This window comes from Aethalodelphis obliquidens, unplaced genomic scaffold, assembly GCF_003676395.1.
Source record: "Aethalodelphis obliquidens isolate GAN/ISIS:26980383/991018 unplaced genomic scaffold, ASM367639v1 scaffold3, whole genome shotgun sequence".
NCBI lineage: Eukaryota > Metazoa > Chordata > Mammalia > Artiodactyla > Delphinidae > Aethalodelphis > Aethalodelphis obliquidens.
This window is the reverse complement of record NW_020837947.1, coordinates 27,549,683-27,575,120: the sequence shown is the minus strand read 5'-3', so window position 1 is coordinate 27,575,120 and position 25,438 is coordinate 27,549,683. Positions and strand designations below refer to the sequence as shown.

At 34.9% G+C, this 25,438-nt stretch overlaps 1 protein-coding gene across 4 annotated transcripts in view; it reads right to left on the bottom strand.

The window, feature by feature from the left end:
- AHI1 (Abelson helper integration site 1) overlaps positions 1–25,438 on the bottom strand; it is a 215,619-nt gene that overhangs the window by 151,621 nt on the left and 38,560 nt on the right. For all 4 annotated transcript variants that reach the window (XM_027085763.1, XM_027085773.1, XM_027085784.1 and 1 more), the window contains 9 exons: positions 24,875–25,060; positions 23,587–23,739; positions 19,670–19,802; positions 16,022–16,145; positions 11,860–12,089; positions 10,166–10,272; positions 7,487–7,605; positions 5,037–5,167; positions 3,374–3,514 (listed from right to left, as the gene is read on the bottom strand). In XM_027085763.1, coding sequence (XP_026941564.1) covers positions 3,374–3,514; positions 5,037–5,167; positions 7,487–7,605; positions 10,166–10,272; positions 11,860–12,089; positions 16,022–16,145; positions 19,670–19,802; positions 23,587–23,739; positions 24,875–25,060 — 1,324 coding nt within the window. The remainder of the gene's footprint in view (positions 1–3,373; positions 3,515–5,036; positions 5,168–7,486; positions 7,606–10,165; positions 10,273–11,859; positions 12,090–16,021; positions 16,146–19,669; positions 19,803–23,586; positions 23,740–24,874; positions 25,061–25,438) is intronic.

Here is a 25,438-nt window from a genome sequence, read left to right as displayed (position 1 = left end):
GGCAGTTTAGTGTAGCAAATGAGAGCATGGACTCCAAGTCCAGCCTGTATGGATCCAAGTCCTGGCTCCCATAATGGGAATAATTATAATACCTATCTCATAAGATTATTGTGAAAACTTTAAAAAATATGGGTAAAGTGCTTAAAATAGTACCAGGAACATGGAAAATGCTTTGTAAGTATTAGACATAATTATCATTACATGTAGAACAGGATCCTAGAGATTGATTAATAACAGAACATTAATTGCTGAAGTCTAGCTTCATACATTTAATTCATTAGAAGCCGTTTCTCTGACTAGTACTCTGTTATTATGGGAATCCTAAAAGTACATTATTTGTGGTACACTGTGACTAAATTTTGTATTACTAGATGATTAACCCTTTCAACATCAGGCAAATAAAACTGCCTTCTGAAAGTAAAAATCATATTTCTTACCAAAAAAAGCAAAAAGTCAGTAGAATGAAAGACCCAAAAGACCACAACCTGAACACATGCTTAACAGGGAAAGACGCTTGCTGACTCTTCACAGATTTTGCTAGAACTGAAAGATGGATGATACATTTAGCTACCACTGTGGTCTCATTCACAGCTTATTTAACTGATAAAAAAAAATGAGCTTGCTCCATTTTCCTTAAAAATTGCCTAAATGTATCAGCTGCTCTGATAAATACTATCTAAAAAATCATGTAACTGTTTTGTATCTTTCAAATTTTTTACCATTAAAACATTTATGTAAAACTACTTATAAACTTTATTTTCAGACAAGAAAGTGTGAGCAAAGTAGTCCTGTGTTAAAAGATAAATAAAATATAAGGCAAAGGTATAATAGGTCAGTAATAAATGTTATAATTTTCATTGAAAAAGTTTAAAGCCTTCATGATTCTGGCCTGTATCTAATGAGCAAAATATTTTAGAGTCTGAAACAACTTTTCATTTTTTCATGGTTATATACCATTCACAAGAACTGTGCTAAATCTTGGACTGCTTGAGATCACATAACTTTTTCCTAAACTGCTTCTTTTTAAAAACAGGCAGCAAAGAGTTGGGAGAATGTGTTGAAACATTTTGAGTTTTGTTTGTAAAGGTGTGTTAGTATATCAAAAATTGTGTTCGAAATACACTGCACAAAATATTTTTATTTAATATGTGTATTAACTGAACGTTTAAATTTCTAAAACACTCATGGAAATCCCTCATTTACATTAAGATACTGTGGACATAACATAATGTTCTTAACTTTATGCATTTATTTTCTAATACAACTGATCTAGAAAGGTACACACTCTACTAAATAAAAGGAAAGGGCTGACCAACAGAAAGAGTGAAAGAAAGGGAAAAAAACCTTTTTTTCCATTTCATTCCACACAGAGAGGCTTATCAGCATATTAAAACATAAGTTCCCATAGAGTCAAGTGTATACAGGTTGGATGAGCACGGTAACAACCCACTGTATCTTTTTTGTTTGTTTTAGTATAGTGCGTATCAACTTACAAAGTACTTTCACAGTCCCTGTCTCATAGCACCCTCGCAAAAAAATCTTAGGTAGGACAGATATTAGTAGTTGTAGGACCATTTACTAGATAGGGAAATGGAGCTTCAGGAAGGCAAGAGGCTTGTGCAAGGCCACTAAAGAAACAGAACTGAGCCTAAAACTAAATGTTTTTGAACTCCTGAACACTTGGCTCTTTCTACTTATGCTTCTAGAATGGACTTCTTAGTCTAAATGTCTATTGTCACAAAACCAAATGGACAAACCTAACTGGTCTAATCTACTGATGAACTTCTATCAAAGACAAAAAATAAACTAAAGAAAAAAGATGAGACTGGAGCTTTCAACTGCAGTTTGTAGTGAAAATTTCAAAAGCCTAAAAAGCAAAATAGAAATTCAATGAAAACTGTGGTGAAACTTCTGAAGAGTTTGAGGAAATTAATTGAGTGCCTATTTCCTATATAACAGTTCCCATTACAAAGTAAATAGGTATAACTCTTCTTTCTGTGAAGATTTGAAGTGTATAAAAGAGAGACCTGTTTCAGGACATATGTTTGAACTAGACAACAAACTTGGACACTGGATGATTTGAGAAATCCACTTGTCTTTTCCCATAGTCAGGCAGTGTTTACTTTTGCTAAATTTGTTTGTAATAGTAAGTGGTATTGTGTTGTTTAACAATTCCACCATCAGTAATACTGTTCTGTAAATCTGAATATGTGTCAGAGAAATTTATTATTTATTCTTTGTAAAATTCTTTAAAACAGGATAAATCTCAATTTTACACATTATTTTCTTATATAATTCACCTGTAAAGGCATAATAAAATCCATACTATGATCAAGAACTTCAGGTTTAGAGCTTAACTCAATTGCCCAACACTTAGCACTTATCACAAACATTAACCAATTCACACTGTATTAATGCAGTAAGCTTAACCACTTGCATTCCATTAACTTAAAACACTCTGTCTAGATAGTTCCACAGCAATGTTACCTGTATACATATTTGCATATTTATGCATTTATGACGTTGTGTGAAAGCCATCTTAGCTTAGCAAAAACAGTGAATGATATCATAAACAAAACAGAGAGTAATAAAAACCATTTACTTTTGTACAATAATTAATATATGAAAAAATGGAACTGCAATTTTGAGAGTGTCAGCACTATCAATACCATGCAGAACACTGAAATCCTAATTTCAGGACAAAAATTAAAGAAATATATGAAAAATAGCATAAATCCAGATAATTCTAATAATGCCATACTATTTCTGAAAAATGTGTCCGAAGTCTTTATTTCCTTATTATTTTCCAAATTTATAGAATAGTGTAATTTTACTGTAGAAAAAGACGTTAGATTTCTAATTCCAGATCTCATTTTCATTGACGCTTGATTTTTTTGCCTTCTTTTATGTTAAGAAACTCTCAAAATTACAACTTATTTAAACTATATGCTTTAGTAAAAAAGAAAAACAAATAGGAAATTAACTCAATATTCAACTAAAAACATTACAAATCCATATTTCCTAAATGTTATTTATCTTTTAATTTAGACATATTCCCAAATAATTTTTAGGTGAATTTTATTTATTTAAATTGATTTACAAAGGAAGTGATGACTACCTTTCTGTGATTACAACGTAAGAGCACAACCATTATGTGTACTTTTGATATTTAAACTCCATAATAATAGTGCTCATGGAAAAATAAAATGTTATAATAATAATATGATCTTTTTAAGTTGCTTGGCTTTCATAGTATATTCAAGAGAGCTTTGTTAATACAAAGGATGACAGTTTTCAGAGTTCATAATTTCCGGTTCAGTCTAAATGTAAAGGTTACTCTAAATATTCTCCTCTTATCAAGTGGTGGACTTACCATGGAAATCATAAATATATAGAAGAATTGGCTCATTCTGCCCAAACGCACAAAATGCAACCATATTTTCAAGTGGATGATAAGCAATATCTCGAATGGGTGACTTGAATGGCAGGTCAGAATACATTGCTACTTGTTCTCCTAAATAAGAAAAGACATTCAATAATTTGTACCATCTCAGATACTTCTCATTAGAAGATTATTCTGTAGCTTATTAAAAAAGATTTATAGTAAGTAATGATAAAGCTCACGTTATTTATATGAACACCTTAAAAACTTATAAATATTTGAGTACCACTATATTAAATAATTATCTTTATTTTTCATTCTGTTGGCCCTCCTTTTTCTACTTCTCAGTCCAACCTCTCCACGGAGGTATTCAAGGCATGAAATAAAGACAAAGAGCTTGGAAGTAGAAAGACCTGACTCTGAGATCTGACAGAGCTGAGCAAATGACAACTAACAAAGAACTCCAGGGAGAACTAGGGGAGGAATGTCAGGATTAAAACTAAAGACACTCTGGTTGGGAGAGGTTTAGTGAGGAATTAATTTTTTCTATATTTCTTCCAGAGGCTGTTTGACGTACCATCTGCTTTAAAGATGCATATGATTATTAATGACTAAAAGAGGCCTACAGCAGAAGTTTAAGTTTGAAAATCAGAACTCAAAAAGCAAAGAATCCAGTTCCACGGATTGCTGGGGAAAAGAGATTTATGAACACTTCTGAACTGATGCTGAAGTATCAAAATATAGTAAGAAAAAAGAAAAACTATAAGTGAACTGACTAGTCAAAAATGCCTAAAGGGAAAGATGAAGAAAATAAAAAGCTGAAGTCAAATACTGCTCCTTAAAGAAATTTTAAAGTAACTTTTATAAAATTCTTTCTACTGCTAAAAAAAAATGTTTATGTAGTTTTGGCTTTTCTTTTAAAAAGCAAGGTGAAGCACAAATGAATTGCCCAATATAATAGCTTATGTTATTCAAAAAAAAACTGAATTACAGGGCTTCCCTGGTGGCGCAGTGGTTGAGAGTCCGCCTGCCGATGCAGGGGACACAGGTTCGTGCCCTGGTCCGGAAGGATCCCACATGCCGTGGAGCGGCTGGGCTCATGAGCCATGGCCGCTGAACCTGCACGTCCGGAGCCTGTGCTCCGCAACGGGAGAGGCTACAATAGTGAGAGGCCCACGTACCACAAAAAAAAAAAAAAACAACAAACAAACCTGAATTACAGTAAAATTGCTATTAAGTTTCAGACATCCAAAACTGACAGAAGTATGTTTGTTTCTAATAAAAATGAAGATGGTTAACCATTTGTATACCTAGTTGTACTCTAAATTCAGTTTATAATACTGTGTTTTGTATTACAGTCATCATTAAACACTTCTCTAAGTTCAACAATATCTCATTACCAGCAAGGAAAGAATACACCTTGAATTACAATGTGAAATTCTAAATCCATGAAGATATCAAAACCATAAAGAACAGAATTTAATATAAATTTAGACTGCAGCTGAATTCCATTATCAGCTTTCCAATTTTGAAAAACATAACTGAGAACCTGAAATCAGAATTTCCTTGAAAATTACAACATAAAATTGTAGTTTTTATACTTCATCAAAAACAAAACAAAACAAATGTTTAAGTTTGATGAAATATTATTTACCTGTTTCTGGGTTCCAAACATATACTATACCATCCTCACTTCCAGCAAAGAGAAAAGTCCCACATGGTGTCAAAGTACTGTGAATCTTCTCTCGATAATTTGCTGCACCTACAAATTTCCTTGCTGCTAATCTAGGAACCAAAAAGATTTTACAAATGAAACCTGTCTTACCCATTTAAAAGACTGGTGGTAGGAAAACTGTTAAATACTTCATTTGCATTTAACAAACAACTTGTGAGAATCTGTTATGCAGGATACATTCTATGATGGATGCAGAATAAAGAAGAGATAATCCCAGAGCTCAGGGAGCTTATAATTTAGCAGGAGAGAGAAGAAATGCATTAAAGTAAAATAGAAAGTGGATGTAGAAAGTGCCACAAAAGAACAGAAGGAGTACTTTTCAGATTTGGATAGGAGAGATGATTTCTAGCTATGGAGCAAAAGACTACTTTGGAAGTAGCATTTGTATTGGTTACTAAAAAATGAACAGAATTTTTATATTCTTATATTTTCTCCATGTGAAATACTTGATCATTGCAGAAGTATTAGACAAAACATTATTGAATCATCTATTAAATATGGTATATAATCTTCCAGGCTTTTTAACTTATGAATAATAACAGCTAACACTGTTTTAGCGCTTATTATGTGCCAGGTAGGTACTATTATCATCCCTGGTTTACAGAGAAGATATTACATATACTGCTCTGTTATCTGCTTTTTTCAGTCAACAATGAGTCATGAATAATGGCCACCATGTCAGAAAATAAAGATTACGCGTTATCATTTTAATAGGCATATACTATACCATTGTCTAAATGTATCTTAAGAAATTTTCTATTGTTGGATAACACTTAGGATGTTTCCAGCTTTCCCCTACCATGAATATGATTTCTGTGAACAACCTTGTGTATATATATATATTTTTGCACTGCCTCATAATTATTTTCTTAACATAAATAACTAAACCTAAGGTTACTGGGTCAAACACTTCTGCTATGTCTGTTAATGTTTTAAGTACTTTAAATGTATAAACTAGTTTATCCCTCACAAAACACTTATGAGGATGGCATATTATTTCTTCCATTTGAGTGATGAGGAAAGAGAGACACAGGAAGATTAATCAGCTAGTAAGGGGTGGAACAGGCAGTATTTGACTGTAAGCAGTTTTCTTCTAGAGCCCAAGCATGATCATAGGCTGAATACTATACTGCTTAAAAAGAGAACAACCAAACTCTGCAGGCCTGGTCTTCTAGAGTCTGGCTCTAATTTCTGTTGGATTCTCTCTCAGCATTCCTTAGCAAGAAACCCATGCTCATACAGACTAACTCACTCTGCCCTGAATACAGCTTCTATTATTCTACCTCCAAACTTTATTCCAGGCTTTTCATGTTTTCCACCCTAGTGAGGACGCTGCCATCTTGTCTAAATTCTACCCATCCTTCAAGATTGAGCTCAAAGACCAGTCTTGCCACAGAGCCTTTAACAGAAGACTATATTATAGCTATCAGCTTTACCGTTGCCATGAAAAATACAATCCTTTTATTATGTATTTATACTCATTAAAAATACTTATTGAGTACTTGCTATCTGTTAGGTATGACGTGGGTACGATGTATAGAAAAAAAGAATAAGCAGATTCCAGTCCTTGAAGATCTCACAATGTAGCCTAAGTGTTTTGTATGTTATTTTGGAGGTAGTACAACTAGATTATAAATTCCTGATGAACAAATTCTGCTTATCATTCTCCTACAGCACCCATGCCAGTGTCTCAAACAGTTCTACATAAATACTGAAGGGCTTAATGGTTAGCCCTAAAGTGATGATTGCAGAATAAACTAACCTGGATTACCACATTTGCCTTCCTAAATACAATAATGAAATTTAATAAAATAGCTTTCTCTCATTTGTTTTACAGGAACTTTTAACGGCAAAACCAAAGCACACCAGAAGTCCATGCTGGTTTTCCTAGAACTCTGCTTCTGCCTTTTACATTAAAAATATCTCTTTTCATTTGCCTCTTTTAGAAACAAAACAAAAAGGAAAAACAAGGATGTATGAATCAAAGCCCTCTCATTCAGGCATGATAGATCATAATACTATGTTAAACCAATATCATAAAGATAAAAGATATGTGGTGGCAGTAGTTTCTTTTTTTTTATTGTGAAAATAAAAAACAGTAGACTACATCTCAGCCTAAGAACTATTCACATTTTGGGTCAGATAATTGTTGCAGAGGCCTGTCTCATGCACTGCAGGATGCTCAGTGATATCTCTGGTCTCTATCCACCAGATACTGGAATAAACATGCAAGTGTTTCTAGACACTGCCAGAGGTCCCCTGAGGGACAAAATTCTCTAGTTGAGAACCACAGCTGCACTTTATAAATATGAATTAAATCATTACTTATTCTATGAGCACTTAACCTGCAAATACTGAAATATACTTACATTCGGAGATCCATAATTCTCAAAGTACTGTCTTTGGTATGAATTAACAAACGTTTTCCATTGGGATGAACCTCCAAGTAACTTATTGGAATCCCCTTAAACTCACTCTCTTTAATTTCCTAAAATGATTTTAAAAAAGATTATAAAATATTACCACTGTAAAGTTTGTCTAAAGTTAAGCCCTTTTAAGTGTACAAATTTAATTTTAAGATGTCATTTTCAATTGCACAATACAGGATGTTTAAAAATTGTTAGCAAAATTATTCCAAGTAACTTCAGGTTAAGGATGAAAATAAAGCTGCTAAAATGTATTTTTTGGTTGTTATGTAACACCATATTTAATTAGTGTTTTTGTAGTATATTCCCAAACAAGAAGCACTTTCTACAAACACATCTTCTAACACTACACTGTCTGTTTATCATCAGATAAGAAACTTTCCAATTTTTATAAATTCGAAATTAAGTATAGAATTAGCTCTCAAGTTCTATTTCAGTCTCAGATTATTTCTTCATACATCTATTTCCACTTGTCCTGAAAAAGGTAAATTATCAGCATCTTATTCTGAAATAATTTAGTTTAGATTGTAATTTTTTTTTGATACTTAAGGCAGCTAAATCTTCTACTTATAGAAGAAGACTATAAATAGACCTGATTAATGATGTCAAGAAAGACACAAACACTGAAGGAGAATCTGCCTGAACAAGCCGTGTATAAGGACAATTTCCAAAGGTTCTTGTTTCGATTACCAGCAGAAAGAAAAAAACTGCAAATGCAAAACTGCTTAAACTAAAGTCTAAAGAGTCAAGAGAGGGTCTGCTTTAACCTGTAGGCAGAATTCTGAATTAGCCTTCTTCTCCCTCGAGGACCCCTTATTATTCTTGCTCGCTTCTCTTAGAGGGTCTCCTCTTCAGAGGTGGGTTGGCACCAGCTGAGGTGGGGTACAAACTGCTACAATCCTAGTATCAGTAGCTGAGCCCCTCCTACTGCCATTTGGTGCTAAAACCTGCTGTCAGCTTTTTACAAGTTACAGAATAAAGTCAAATACTGATACCATAGATGGGGATTTTACTGAGCCCAACTACAATGATTTGGAGGTGGAGATGCACTGCTGAAGGTGTGAGCAATTGGAGCAACACTTACACAGATGCAAATGTGCAAAATCAAAACCAAGGCTGCATAACAAGTTAAGTGTTAGGTACAGGTTTGAGAAAGCTGCTGGTAGCTTCAGTGTTTGTAGTATCTGTTAATGAGTTCCTTCATATTTTTATCATATTCATGCTCAAGCCCTAGTTCTAAAGACCACGCCCTATACCAAGGAGTGTGTGCAACAGCACATGGACACCTCATCTTAAGGGACAGATGTGTATAACCCAGCATCCTTCCCCCCACTGTTGGTTGAAGAGAACCACGTAAGAAATCGCAGTTTCCCATCTGTCCTAGGACATAAGCTACTAAAAAGACATCCCAGCTCATTTCCTAACTTTCTATTTTCAACTCTCTCAAGTAACCACCAGGAGGCAGATTTCCAAGGTATATTTGCCTTTTGGTTACTATATTGAGGTAAAGAAACACATGATTTTTAATACAAATAATAGACTCTGCATTGTAGACTCAAATGATTAGAAATGGTGCCTTTGGAGCCTTGCCAATCCTTTAGGTATCAATATATAAGTAATTAGAAAGTTCTTTTCGAAGTGTGTGAAATTAGGCTACAACATGAATCCCAAGCCATCATTCATTAATCTGACAGACTAGATGAGAATGACTAAAAATAGAATAGACTGGTTTTTAAACAGATCTGACAGATTCAACAGATTTAACTAAAGTTCCTGGAAATTCTTTTTCATGTAGAATGTCTTTTTTTCAAACAGGGACAATTATAATCTATTATGAAGAAGAACAAAACCGAAGAACACAGGTATAGCATATAAGACAAAAATTATATCAATACATATAAAAACAACTCAGGTTTAATGATTCATTTTGTATTTTTAACTTAAACATGCTAGATATACACCAACAAAGTTGCTTGGTATACAAGCCATCTTTAAAACACTCTGCTTCAAAAATGAGATCATTCATTTGTTTCTGCCAATTTAGTATATTTCAAATGAAACAATTACTGTGATTAAATGATAGGCCCTCTCATACTTATATAATCTTGATCACACAATTTTGAGGGATAGCACTGTTAACAAAACCTTGAGCACAGTGTTTTTAGTGATGTTATTAGACCAAGAAAAAAATAATATAAATAGCAGAAAATATAAGTTATTATGTACAGATGGTGATATAACATATACCTCATTTTGCATAAATTTCAGCAATGGATCCCTGAATACCATAGGGCAAATTAGGGCTCAAAATAAGAAACAAAAGCCTGGCCAAAATGAAGAAAATTTCACTACGTCACTATATTATCAATTAGCCATCAGGAAGACATGATAATTGACTTCTCAGGGACTGAGAAAAACTTAATTTCTTTGAAAAGAACGAATGGAATGTCCTGACATCTTTTTTTTTTTTAACATCTTTATTGGAGTCTAAGTGCTTTACAATGGTGTGTTAGTTTCTGCTTTATAACAAAGTGAATCTGTCCTGACATCTTAAAGTCATGTGGTTCAATTTTTTTCCCCCATTTCTTTAATTAAATCCCCAAATATGAAATGGTTCTATACCTTATTTACACTCCAGTGACGCACTGAGTGTTGCACATCATTAACTTTGACATACGTACTCCAAACAACAATCACCCCTGTGCAGTCTCCTGAATACATGTGATGACCTATTTAAAAAAATAAAATTACTTACATATAAATGTCACACAGAGGTTGAAACAAATATTATGAAATTGGGAAAACACATCCCAATAAAACAAAGAATTGAAGGGCTAGTAAAAGGCATTACAGTTTTTAAAAAGTCCAAAAGGCAGTCAGATCCCAACTATCTTTAAATGAATTCTTCACCCTTTTGAATTATTTTTGATGATTTATTTCCCTTTGTCACCTACCTGAATTTGAATACAAAAAGAAATGGCAATCTCAGTTTATGTGTACGTGGCTCAAATTCCAAAGCTAAACAAATTATTTGAAATATCCAATATGATCTGTATTGCTCACCTTCATTAACCTATATAATCTATTTTATATTCCTGGAAAAACACCTATACTCTAATATATACTGTTAGCATAATACCTGAGACCTGGTAGGAACTCAATAAATGACCAGGGAATGAATAAAATAATAAATAACAGGTGCTTCAGTTCAGCATCAATTTCTTAGAGTCAAACCATCTTACAGTTGAATGGGACCTCAGAGATCATCAGATTCAACTTCATAACCTGTCAGGAATATCTTACAAACCATTATGAACAGATGGTTGTTCAGCAACTGTGAATGTAATATTTTACACAAAAGTAGCTTATTCAACTGATGAAATGCTCTGTATATTAGAATGTTCTTTCTAATTTTGAGCAAAGAAAATCTGTTTCTTGCAGTTTTGGCCCTACTTCTACCTACAGAGCGACGTAGAAGGACTTCTCTTTTTTCCACATCTAAACCAAATATTTGAAGAAATTCTTCATCTCTCTTTTATGAGCTACTTCTATTATGACAGAATTTTCAGACGCCTTTCTATCCTTGGTTGACCTTTCCTGAATGTGTTCCTACTTATAAACATCCTTATGGTTGAACGGAGTACATTAGCAGTATTATCATCTTGATCTGGATCCCATACCAATTTATTATAGCTATACACACCTAGTATCTGAAATAATAGAAAAGGTGACTATTTAATAATGAATTTCTTTATTATTCCAGCTGACAAAATAACCTATATTTTATGTCCTTTAAACACTATCCTTAATACTCATATTCTAAGATTAAACCTTTAAATAATTGCAAATCTCCCTTCTATATGTTTCTGTACTTAAAAAAAATCCTGTTGCTACATTTAAAATATATATTTTCAATATTCCTCTGGGATTTCCACCCCCCATCTTCCTCATTTTTACCCTTTACATAAAACGGCCCTTTAAAAAACCTACTAAGGGAATAATCACCAATCCAATGAAATATATTTTGCAATTTGGAACAGGACTGGTTGTTACAGCAAAGATTAGTTGAATCAAAATGTTTAGAAATTTATTGACTTCAAAATTAACTAACAATTCCCTCAGTGCCAAATTTATACCAAGGTCTATCATATGATCTTCAAAATATGGATAAATCTAAATATGCACAAACATATTTAATTTTATCTGATACATAAAGTCACCCTCAAGCTTAAATAATTATTATCCTAGTGAAACAGAAAATTTTTCAAAATTCTTCATGTAACTAGCCTTCAACTGGCATATATTCTTGGACATACCTTCAATATCAAAACAGAGAGAGTTGATAAAACTCTTGTGAGCGTCAAACTGTCGGATTAATATGGCAGGATCCTCTCTCATATCAACTTTCCATATACGTATCACAGAATCATAGCATCCTGTAACCACCAGCTCTTTTACAGCTGGGTGGAATTTAGCCGTGTAAACAAAAGAAGGATGAGGTAAAACTCTGAAAGTATTTGTATTGTTTATTTCATTTTTCCATATCCTGGAAAAGGATAAAAAAGTTACATATTGCTTCTGAAAGGCAGACATTTCTCTAAGAACCAATATGAGCAATGGACTTTATAAAAGTAAGCAAGTGACAACAACCAATGGTAAATTTTGTAACAGTAAAAATAATGTGATGACATTATAGGATAGCCAGAGTTCTTTCAGTTTGACAAAGCTATTTCTTATAGTTATTTTCAAGCATAATGGTTAATTCCTCTACTAATTGTAATCTATACTGTAAAATGAAAAAACTGTACTTGTATATGTCTATACTTTTTAAACCTACCTATTTTTGGCATTGAGTAAACACATTGGATAGTTGGTAAAATACTGCATTTAATACAATATAAGTAAAAAACAAAACAGAGGGAGAAATTTCAATGATTTCCCATTTAGGCTGTGTATATTGTTTTTCCAAAGTGCTTACAGTTGAGGGTTTAGAGAAAAGGGTATTCTATTAACTTTATATTTGTAATTTCAAAGCATAGATAATGAACATAAACATCTCAAAGACTTAGAAGGCACATTGAAATTACTATATAAATACTTGAGTAAAATAACATTAAAATCATTACAATATTTTATAGAAAACAGGCTATCATCGAGCACTCACTTTATGTTTAATACTCTTGTTATCTCTTCCTTTATATAATAGGTGATTTGAAAGAAATTAATATTGTTATTGCTACAGTCTTGACAAGAGTAAACTCTAAGAGTTAGATACTCTGCAAGTCAATATGCAAAAATAGGCAAAATCTAGGAACAAACAGGTGCTTTGTGAGTGTGAAGCACTCGATTTTTAAAAATTTAAGTTATCAGAATTAGAAGAATTTATTAATTTTTTAACATGGGGATTTATAGTTCATCCTTTTAATTACTGTCTAAGAACTGAAGCAAATTAAGTCTTTTTCAAAATTATCTATAAAAAAAATACAGTTGTTATTCAAGAATAACATTCTATAAGTTTTCTCAGCAGCTGCTTAAAATACAGGATATGATCTTTAATTACTAAGAATTCAACCTAATAAATGAAGGAAGTGAAAGAACATGTTTTCAAGTAAAAGTAAAGCATGTGTGTCACTGCATAAACATTTTTACCACAGTGATACTTTCAATGAACATATGTAACATGAAATATAGTACGTATAGAAAGAACAAAATCACTAATTTGGAGGGAATATTAAGGAGGATGCTAAAAGATAAAAACTTCAGTGGCCTGCTAATAAATCTTAGCAGCATTATCTGAAATACTATACAACAAGAAGAAATGAAGCAACTGTACCTTAAAAACAGCTCAATATAATTAGAACAGACACAATATCTTAAAATAAAAATGAAGCATTTTACATAAAAGCGGAATCGGTACCAATGATGGCTTTCATCACCCAAGCAATGGTAGAATCCAAGATCAAAAGAAATGTATTAATGGGTTTGTGAAAAAAAATCAGATTGTCCGTAGACAGAGAAGAACAGTGATATACAAATCTGTAAAGACCAGATGAACACAAACAAAAATTATCAGAATTAGGAAAGAAAAAAGACATTCCAAAGTTAAAACAGTGTGTGTGAAGAGAGGGCAGAGTGGGGCCTTATGGGTCTATCTGGGAGCCATTACACATGGATAAGTCTTTCTGATTATATTAGGAGCTGCTGAACTGTAGTGTTCTCAAATTATACTGAAGATAACTAAAGACGGAGATTTAGGTTAAGCCCATCTGGCAGAGAGCTAACCAGTGGAAAACAGTTACTCAGGAGACACTAACAATAAAAGGTGACGGTGACCCCAGAAGATAACAGAGGACCTGGGCAGAAACCCGAACTCCTGCCACTTCTGAGCATTAGCAACTCTGGTTCTCTTCCTTTTGACTTTAGCTCATTCAGTGTAAGTATTCTTCACCTCTTTCAAAAACCCCACTGCCTTTTTTGTTCTAGCCACAGCGTTTCTCTCTTCACTCAGTTAATCCTTCACAACAGTATTTTTAGGATGTAAAGAGTCCTAAATTAGTATCAACTTCCAAGCTACATAAAGAAAAAAATATCCTTTACTACAATATATGCTGTGCGAGGAAACCCAAGTTGACTTCAAGAAATGGTAAAATCTGAGCTGGGTTTTAAATGATGACTAGGAGCCCACCCTGGCTTACAAAAGGCATTTAGACGTGTGTTGAGTGAATGAGTTGGGCAGGAAGGGGAGGAGAAGGGCATGTCAGCATAGGAAGAGCCCACAGGTAACATGGAGATGCCAAAGAAGATAAGATGCTAAAGGTATTTCAAAAGATTGTGTGGGTGAGGCAGAGGGTACATGGGAAGTGCACAAGGGACGACAGAAGGTCAATGAGGGTTATGCCTGTCATGCCACGCTAAGGAACTGGAATATTTTCCAAAGCGCAAAGATTTTTAAAGTCAAGACATTATGAAAGATGGTTTTGGAAAGAATTTTAGCATAGCAGGGATGGAGGAGCTAGAGGGTGAACACTGGGAAAGCTTAGCAGCAACAGTTTAAGCAAAAGATAACAAGGACTTGAATTAACGCAACAGCAGTGAGGATAGAAAGAATGTGACAGAATGTGAGACTTTTAGGAGGCAGAATTAATATACTTGAGAACTACCTGTATGTAGAAAAGAAACACGAGTACTACTCTGAGTTCCCAGCTTGGGAGACAGGGTGGATAAGGATGCCATTAAAAACTATATGAGGGCTAAAAAAGGAAAACAAAATTTGGTGATTTCCGTTATGGATCTGAGGTGCCACTGGGCAATCCAGGCAGAAGTGTGTAATACAAAGTTGAATTCGGAAAAAGAGAAGGAGCTCCAAGTCATTAGCATGTAAGTGAGATTCAAAGCCAAGGAGATGAGAGAGACCAGGATAAGCACACCAAACCACAGAAGACATCGAATAAAGGATCTTGGGGATAGCATGTACAGAGAACAGGCAGAAGAAAGGGAACAAGAGAATGAGAATTGGTCAGACTGATAAAAAGAAAACAGAAGAGGTTGTCAATGAAAACCATGACTTGAAAATATTTCAAGACTGGTCAATAATGAATTATTGCAGTGAAGGCAAACAGGGTAAGGACTAAAACTAGCCAGTGGATCCGAAAATTAGTAAGAAACTGCAGCTCTCTCAAAGGAAGTTTATATAGCACGCTTGAAGTGAAAGCCAGACTAACTGGGGGAAAGTAAAGACAGTGTGTATAGGATGCTTCTTGATGGTGTAGAAAGAAAAATAATGTGGTAGCCTGAAAGGCAGGAGGAGTTTAGAAAAAGATTTCCTTAAGATAAGGAGATTTAAACATACTTCTAAGATGAGAGGAAAAAATCAATAGAGAAAGATACTAAAGAGACAACAGAGGTAGGAAATAAACGTAACAGATTAAAAAAGTAACTTTTAAAATATTTTATTGTGATACTTATTAAATTGGAAGCGGCTAAATTATTTTCAAAACTGACATTTTGAACAGTGCAAATAGTTGACAATCTATTAAGCTCTTAAAACATAAGGTGCATATTCGTTTACTGACCCTACACCGTGCATTGAGCAGCACCATGTCCTGGCCTCTGCATCCAGCTAACAGTGGAGGCAGAATCCCTGCCATCAAGAGTTTATATTCCAGGAAAAATCTCAGTTGTTTAAGAACTTCATCTCAAAATATTAATCAAAGAGTGTACAAAATGATCATTTAAAGATAGTGAGGACTAGAAACATTATATATTACATAAACGAAATATATTTAACAGAATGCCTTTAGAAAAAACGTTTTCATTACTTCTTAATCAGTGAGTCTGTATGATGCATGTTTATGACGGTTCCTTGATAAGCAAAACATCACTGAAGCATAAGAGTAGTTATATCACTTTATATTCATTCGCTCTGCTTTCTTTGAGGGCAAGCAGCATACACAGCGAGTACTTCTCAAGGATACTAACCTGGCAGTGCCATCAGATGATGCAGTAAGAATATAGCGATCATCTTTTGACCAGCAAAGATCATAAATGATATTGAGGTGGCCACACAATTCTCTCATGAAACGTCCAGAAGGAATTTCATATACTAATGAAAATATTCGAAAATTAGTATGTTTCCAGATAGAGGATTCTTAACCGAATAACATAAAAATTCATAATTTATAATAATTTGTATACCAGGTAAGCACTGTCTATAAGAATATTATCACCAAAGACATTTTCAGTATTAAAAAATTTCAAAGTCTAGGGCTTCCCTGGTGGAGCAGTGGTTGAGAATCTGCCTGCTAATGCACGGGACACAGGTTTGAGCCCTGGTCAGGGAGAATCTCACATGCCGTGGAGCAACTAGGCCCATGAGCCACAACTACTGAGCCTGCGCATCTGGAGCCTGTGCTCCGCAACAAGAGACGCCACGATAGTGAGACGCCCGCGCACAGCAATGAAGAGTGGCCCCCGCTTGCCGCAACTAGAGAAAGCCCTCGCACAGAAACGAAGACCCAACACAGAAAAAATAAATTAATTAATTAATAAACTCCTACCCCCAACATCTTGTTAAAAAAAAAAAAAGTCGGGCTTCCCTGGTGGCGCAGTGGTTGAGAGTCCGCCTGCCGATGCAGGGGACACGGGTTCGTGCCCCGGTCCGGGAAGATCCCACATGCCGCGGAGCGGCTGGGCCCGTGAGCCATGGCCGCTGAGCCTGCGCGTCCGGAGCCTGTGCTCCGCAACGGGAGAGGCCACAACAGTGACAGGCCCGCGTACCGCAAAAAAAAAAAAAAGTCAAAATCTATTTAAAAGTAAGTTTTCACTTGCTTTAGACACAAGAATTTACATACCGAAAATTTTATAATGGGCTACAATTAACAATTATTCTTATCTCTTCAAAGCAATCCTAATAATCTTTGATAATCAATTTATTAATCTAATAACTTTAAAAAAGTATTTATTTATTTAGGCTGTGCCGGGTCTTAGCTGCGGCATGCGAACTCTTAGTTGTGGCATGCATGCGGGATCTAGCTCCCCGACCAGGGATGGAGCCCAGGCCCGCTGCATTCGGAGTGTGGAGTCTTACCCACTGGACCACCAGGGAAGTCCCTCAAATAACTTTTAAATTGCAATTCACTTCAAAGATTCTGTAATTTGGTCTTTCATGAATAAGGTATTATCTTATCTGAAAATCAATCAAATTCCAACCAAAATTTAACTATTCGAAGCAATGAGAAATTTAAACTGTGCTATTGTGAGAAAAAAATTCTAATACTAAAAATGATAGACACTACTGTGAGAGAATGAACAGAGATTTAATCTGATAAACAAGGCATTGTGTTATGGCTATGGTATATATATATATATATATATATATATATATATACAATGAAATCTAAGATAACAACTTAACACAGAAAATACTTTCCAAGTCTCTACTTCCACCTAGTGGTAAAACCAACTGCTCTTTAAACTATCAAGCAGTACACAAGAACTTCTGTAATAGCAAAATAAAGACCTCGGAAAATCTGCTTCCCCATAAAAGCAACGAGAACACTGGCAAAAATTGTCAAAATTAACTTTTTCAGAACTCTGGAAATGAAAGGCTTGCAAAAATCTGAGGAGCATCTATTAAAGAAAACAGCTGAATCTTGGTAAGAACACTGAGCTCTGCAGTGTTTTAACTTGTCCTGTTCCCATTCCCCTCTCCCAAGCTCCAAAGTGGACTTAAAAACCAACAGCCTTGAAACTACGAAGAAAACCAGCAGCCTAGCAGCTATGGGATGGGGCAGAAGAGGCCTGAAGATCTCCAAAGCCCCACCTCCAAGATTTATCACTGCTGGACAGCTTGGCAGCTCCCGGAAAGGCTCCATTTTCAGGGCTTGGCTTTATCTGACCTGGCTCTGAGCATGATCTGTGTGAAGAGCTGAAACTCTAGGGTACATGAAATAATCAGTGGTGTGGCTATCTGACACAGTGATACCAGGTGGGCCTAAGAAGAGGCTGACCAAAAAATTCAAAAGGAAAAACTGGGAATGAGATGTTCATAGGGCACTTTGAAAAGCTCCAATACATTCTGGGGAATCTAGAAGGACACTTACACATGAAAGGCTGTGTATATACTGTGCAAGAAAGACCTGAAAGGCCCTATCTCTTACTGTGACTGCCCTGAGGGCTGTGCAAGTAAAGGCTAAGGCAAAGTTGTAAACTCCCTACTTTAGAATTGAAACCATATCCCAACACACACACACACACACACACACACACACACACGCACAGCACTTCGGCACAGGCTGGGAGACCCATTCACTCAGGCATTTAAAAATCCCTCTCTAACCACTAGCAGACCACTAAGCTAACCAAGCAACGACTCCAGGGGTAAAACCTGACAAAGGATAAAGACCACAGAATTAGTCCAGGAACATCACTAAACAAACAACAACAAATCCCAGGTGGACAAATGCAGGGGGGTAAAGAGGGGAATCTGATTTCCAGAGTTGCCACATTGTAATATTTAAAATATCCAATTTTCTAGGGAGACACACCCCTAAAAAAACCCCAAAATAGTAAAGTATGGCCACACACAGGAAAAAAAGCAGTCAACAGAAACTGTCTATGACACTGGTTTCCTAGATAAAGACTTTAAATTCACTTGTATAAATATGTTCAAAGATATAAAGAAAACCACATCTAAAGAACGAAGGTGTGAGAATTATTTCTTACCAATTAATAGAGCATATAAAAAAAGACCAAGCAGAAATTCTAGAGTTGAAAAGTACAATAACTGAAATAAACAATTCACTAGAGGGTATCAACAGCAGATATGAACTGTCAGAATAGTCAGTAAACTTGAAGACAGGTCAATTGAGATTATGCAGTCAGAGGGGCAGAAAGAAAAAAAAACGAAGAAAAATGAATAAAGGTGCGGAGACCTGTAGGACGCCATCACGTGTACCAATATAGAAATGATGGGAGTTCCAGAAGAAGAGAAGAAATAGAAAGGGGTAGAAAGAACATTCAAAGAAATAAAGATGAAAAACTTCCCAAACTTGTGAAAAACATCAATCTGCACATCCCAGAAGCTAAATGAATTCCTAGTAGACACACCATAATCAAAAAACGACAAAGATTCTTCTTGTGTTTTTTGAGATTTAAGCAGTAAGTATATCTAAATTCAAGTTTTTCTTTCTTTCTTTTTTAAAAATATTTATTTATTTGGCTGTGCCAGGTCTTAGTTGCACATAACAAATTTGAGGGCTTTCATAATCAAATTATCACTACTATCAACTGACTAAAATTGGATTAAAATTCGTCAAGAGATTTATTAATCCTTCATGTTGCAAAATTTCTACATTTAAAGTAGAAAATGCTTAAAAAATACCTCCTGAATGTTTTAAAAATAAATTTATCTTCCTTCATTTGATCATTTTCATTCTATTTCTGGACCGACATTGTATAGCAAAGTGCAAAATTATTATAAAAGAACTGTTACTTTACTTGAGGAAATCTATTTTAATTTAGTAGTACTAGTGGATGACTCAAATTAAGATTTCAATGAATTTTAAACACCAAAAAACATTCTGCGTATAGACTACAATCAGCTTAAACAGAAGGATCATTACTCACAAATAATTGGATACCCATCCCGGCTGGCACAGGCTGCTGCTAATATTCTTCCATTGTGGGAGAAAGCAAGACAAAAACATCCTCGCTCTCCTGCATTTAGTGAGAAGAGGTGCTTGTTTGGGATACGGCAAGCCTGAAAAACATACATTTTACCAATATAGATGAAGAATATAGATATATAGATATATAGATATTTTACCAATATAGATAAAGATGAAAATATGAAAGCTAGCTGTTAACTTCAATTATTGTAGCTGTTGCAGTTTCTGGTTTTTTAAAAAGTCCCTCTACTGTGATGCAGAGGAAGAAGCAAGTAAGCAAATGATGGAAAACCATAGTAAATTACTTTCAAAGCAGAGAATCACTTTCAATTCTCCAGAAAATTAAATGAATTTATACTCCATGCCTAATAGCACTATTCACCCAAAATATGAATAGAAAATTTCAATATCTGATACTCCAAAGCTGTCACTACCACATTATTTTTATACAGCCACAAAAATGAATGTATGTTACACCCTTATTTAATGACAGCAACTAATAAGTGATTTTTGCTGAACCATAAACTTGTTCTGAGTCTATAAATGCCATATAGGCCTAGCTGAAGTCCATGATGTACGAATATTCATTCTCTTTCTTTTTTTCTCTCTTAAAATAACCACTATTTGTACTGCCTTCCAAAATGTATTTTCAAAGTAAATCAATCACCTCCTATTGATTTCTCATTCACTAATTTTATTAAAATTCCTTCACAATTTTTATGTTTCATTCCTTATTATCAGATGAAACCAAAACTTTCTGTACATTATTATCTGCTGTAGAAAATACTACTTTTTTTTTTTTTTTTGCGGTACACGGGCCTCTCACTGTTGTGGCCTCTCCCGTTGCGGAGCACAGGCTCCGGACGCGCAGGCTCAGCAGTCATGGCTCACGGGCCCAGCCGCTCTGCAGCATGTGGGATCTCCCCGGACCGGGGCACGAACCCGTGCCCGCTGCATCGGCAGGCAGACTCTCAAACACTGCGCCACGAGGGAAGCCCACTACTTACTTTTATTTGTCCTAATTCTCTCTTTCAAACTTTTGTGAGCCTTAGTTCCTGTGTTTCTTATTATTCAAAAAGTTCAACTGAACATATATTGAGCCCTTACTATATGCCAAGAATGTGGCACTTTATTACAAATGTCTTTTTATATATTCATCACAGTAAACCTGTAATTATTATTACTATATATAGCTAATAAGGATTATTCAGAGGGTTAAGCCCAGCTTAACGGGTCGAGTCAAAGACTACTGGTTCAAGGGCCCGCTTTCTAGATTGGTATCAGCTTTTTCATAAGTAGCATCAAGATTTAGCAGTATTATGAAGAGGCAGCATTATGAGCAGCTACTAGAAAGGCGAAAAATTCAACAGACATTTATTAGGTGCCAATAATGTACCAGACACCATTTTCCCTCCATTCTCTATTGGGATGATATAGAAAAGGGAAAGGGGGATAAAAAGAAGACAAAAATTGAAGGAAAAGTTAGGAAGTTTCATAACCACTTGCTGCTGCTCTTAGAGGAGGAGATGTAGTTAAGGAAAACTCTGTGCCTCATCACTTAAGCCAAACTACTAACGGCACCATCATTTCCTTTGTATTCCCAGAGTTTGACACTGTATGCAGAAGAGGCACTTGATGATCGTTTAATAACAGCAATAAAGATCCTCAACATTTTCAACTCTTTCCCCTTCTTCACTACCTTGTCAGTCACTAACTCACACTAGGTCTTTCCTTTTGTATTTACCTCTTACTTCTCACTTTTGCCACCAATACCCCAAGGTATTGGAGTATTGGACCCTTCTCAAGGTTGGACCCTTCTCATCTCACACATCAATGACTGCAATGGCTACCTTTCTCTCATTCTGATGTATCCTACCTCAAGATCTACCTGCCATCGCCAGCGTTAATCTGTCCTAAAATACAACGGTTATCGTGCTTCCTCCCTATCTGAAACCTCCCATTATCTCTCAATCCCACACAATCAAATATTAGGCTACCTACCATTAGAGCCACTCCACAATGTGGGCCTAATCTATCACACCACTTTTACCTCTTATACAAACTTGGGTTTCCAGCCAGCCAAGTTTTGAGTGCCTGAGGAATACAGCAGGTGCTTTCCCATTTATTTACAACATTGCCACAATATGAAATACTCCTCCCTGTCCTCTTCACCCACTCCTAACTTTGCCATGCTTTAAAGTCTACCTCAAGTTCCACCAACCTGTTGAATGAACCCTTCTTCCACCACTCCAGATCACCTTCTACATAGCTGCAATTCTCAAACTGTTTTAGTTTCAGGGTGCTTTACAGTCTTAAAAAAATTTTGAGGACTCCAAAAAGCTTTTATGTGGCTATATAAACAGCTATTTATTATATTAGAAATTAAAATTGAGAAATTTTTAAAATATTTGTTAATCATTTAAAAAACAACAGAGCAAACCTATTAAATGTTAACATAAATAATTTCTTTTTATGAAAAATAACTACATAAAGTGGAATTGTTCTATATTTTTGAAAATCTTTTTAACATCTGGCTTAATAAAAGAGAGCTGGAATTTCATAACTGCTTCTGCATTCACCCTCTTGTGATATCATGTATCATTTAGTCTCTGGAAAACTCCAGTGTATACTTGTGAGAGAATGAAGGTCAAAAAGAAAAACTAAATCATTATGGAATCATTATGATCTTATTATGAAAATAGACTGACTTCAACAGACCCCTTGAAAGTATCTCAGGACTCCCAGCAGTCCCCAAATCATACTTTGAGAACTACTGATCTAAACAATTATTTTTATAGCTATATTTCCTCAAGACTTCTTTGCAGCAAACCTGACAGTGAACAACACTGTAACCACTTCCCGTGTCCCCAACTGACGTGAAAGGTCCCCAAGGCCACAGTCTAAGTATTATTCTCTCCATATTATTATGTCTGAAGTATTTAAAATTGATTTTAAGATGTATCTGTAAAATTAGCCTCAGAAAGAAAGTCAGATATCATGCAAAACAAAATGTGAACAGGTCTAGGAAAATAGTCATTCGTTGTATATACTGAGTATATAAAATGAACCACTCCACTCTTCATGGAAATAAGAGATTTGCAAAACTTTATCAGTAATGCTTCTTGCCACTACAAAATATGCTAACCAAGTAAGAGAACTTTAGAAAAAGCTTAAATACAGCTCAACTTGTGGTAAAGATATATACATATACCCATCTCTATCAAAATGTGACTCAGGAAGAAGCCAGGAGCTATAAAAAAGTTCATGAATCCATAAATTGTAGATTTACGGGCTGAATTGTGTCCCTCCAAATTCATATGTTGAAACCCTAACCCTAGTACCTCAGAATGTAACAGTATTTGGATATAAGGTCTTTAAAGAGCTGATTAAGTTAAAATGAGGTTGCTAGGGTACAGCCCTAATCTGATAATAATAAGAAGAGACACCAGTGATGCACGCACACAGAGAAAAGACCATGAAGACGCAGCAAGATGGCAGCTACCTGCCAGCCAATGAGAAAGGCCTCAGAGTAAATCAACGCTGCCAACCCTTAATCTGGGACTTCCAGCCTCCAGAATTATGAGAAAGTAAATTTCTGTTGTTTAAGAGGCCCAGTCTGTGATATATTTTTATGGCAGCTCTGACAAACTAATAAAACTCCCCAGGTCACTAAAGAACTTACGATAGTGTCTTTATGCACATGATAGGCACTCTATTATTATTTACCAAATGAATTAATAGAAAGACAAGATCATGGTTAAAAACAAGGATAATCTGGGAGTTTTAAGTAGGAAGCCAGTTACCACAGGAGCTGTTGGCGTTTTTAAGGTAAATGAGTAAATATCTAAATGAATCCAGTGTCAGAGACCACTTCACCTGCCCAGGCAGTCGTTTCCACTTCACCACTTCCTTTGAATCTTCTAATCCAGGTTCTGTGTCTACTGAACGTGCCTCATGGTGTTGTTCACAATACAATGGTTTACCCTTTTCTTCCTGAAGAGCCATCATAGAACGATAAGATGGCTTTATCTAAATATGTATAGAAAGTGAGAAAATGTATATATCACGTTAATCTTTTTCTCTTTTCTAGCATATATGGCTTTTAAAATATTGAAACAAACATTATAATATGAAAATGTTTTCAAAATGTAATCCAGAAAAAAATCCTACTTTTTGCTTGAAATTACAGTCCTAAACCCAAAAGCCTTAAAAGTGGGAAGGAATAAAACAGAACTCCAATAGTTACATAAAATAGTTTTAGTAACTCTGTCCCTTTGTTTCTGCCTCTTCACCAATACCTACCAGATGTTATATTATGGCTCTGACATTGTACTATGGTATCTCTGGCTTTAGGATCATGAAACTGATAACATAAAGATCTAAAGATTTTTAAATCCTCCATTTCTTAAAATAGGTTTAACTACACTCAAACCAATGAAACCAACCCTATGGTCACATTTTATAAGATCAACTACAGAATATGCAATTGGCCTGAAATGTCTTACAGCAATGAGACAAAAGCAAAAGTTTCACCTCATTTTAGGACAAATGCTTCGCTAAGATATTCATAATTTTAACCTATGTGAAACAGAAGTAGAAATATTACTTACTGATTATTTGAATAATATTGTAAAAAAATGTGCCTGTAATTCATGGGTCTGCAAGCTATGGTCTGGGCCAAATGTAGCCTGATGATGTTTTTGTAAATAAAGTTTTATTTGAACACATCCAAACCCATTTGTTTAGTTATCACCTACATATGTCTATGTAGCTACTTTCACGTTATAAAGGCAAGGTTGAGTGGCTCCAACAGAGACTGTATAGCCTACAAAGCCTAAACTATTTACTGTCTGGTCCTTTATGGAAAATATTTGTCAACTCCCACTTTAAATCATTCTCTTATCTTTAATTTTTAAGGATCAGTATTATTAAAAAAATGTATTTTTTTCCTAAAACTGAAATCTATACTTAGTACTTAAAATTCATTTAAGTATCTTTTAAGTATCAGCTATTACAGGCTTAATATATAATCTCTGAAGGTCCCTTTCTATTTCAGAAGTCTATTAAAATAATTCTAAAGACTCTACCTTTTTAGAAATAGAAACATGTCACCATTTAATCTCAACAATGGAAGATATATTTTTTGCATGCGCTATTAACTTACACATTCTGGAACTTTTAATCCTCTTACAGTTACATACAACGTTGATGGATAACGATTTCTTGGACATTTTAACCACCACTCAAAAACCTCAACGACATTTGATTGGGATCGAGGCTTTGTGGGTGGGTAATACAGCTGCAAGCGAAGTTTCGAATTGATGTTTACATTTCCATTGGCTCCTAGAAGCTTAAAATAAGAATTCAAATAAAACGTTACCTTCATTGAAAATACAACCAATAAAGCAATAGTATATAGTCAAAAACTCATTTTAAAAAGATTAACATGGCATGCTGAAATTCTTTAGATTTGTAAAGCAGAGGAAAGAACACTGACACAGTTGGTCAAGCACAGTTCCAGGTCATTTTGACAAGATAGCCCAAATGACTTAAAATATCTTCCCAATGGCTGTGTCTTTTCCCCTATACAACTTCAGACTGTTGGTAAAGCATTTACATTACTGTGCTGGGTGTTACTTTGTTCAAAGGAGGTGATCAATACACATTTGTTTGTAATAATACTGTTTGTAATAAAGATTAAAAGGCATATTATTTAAACAGAAACAAA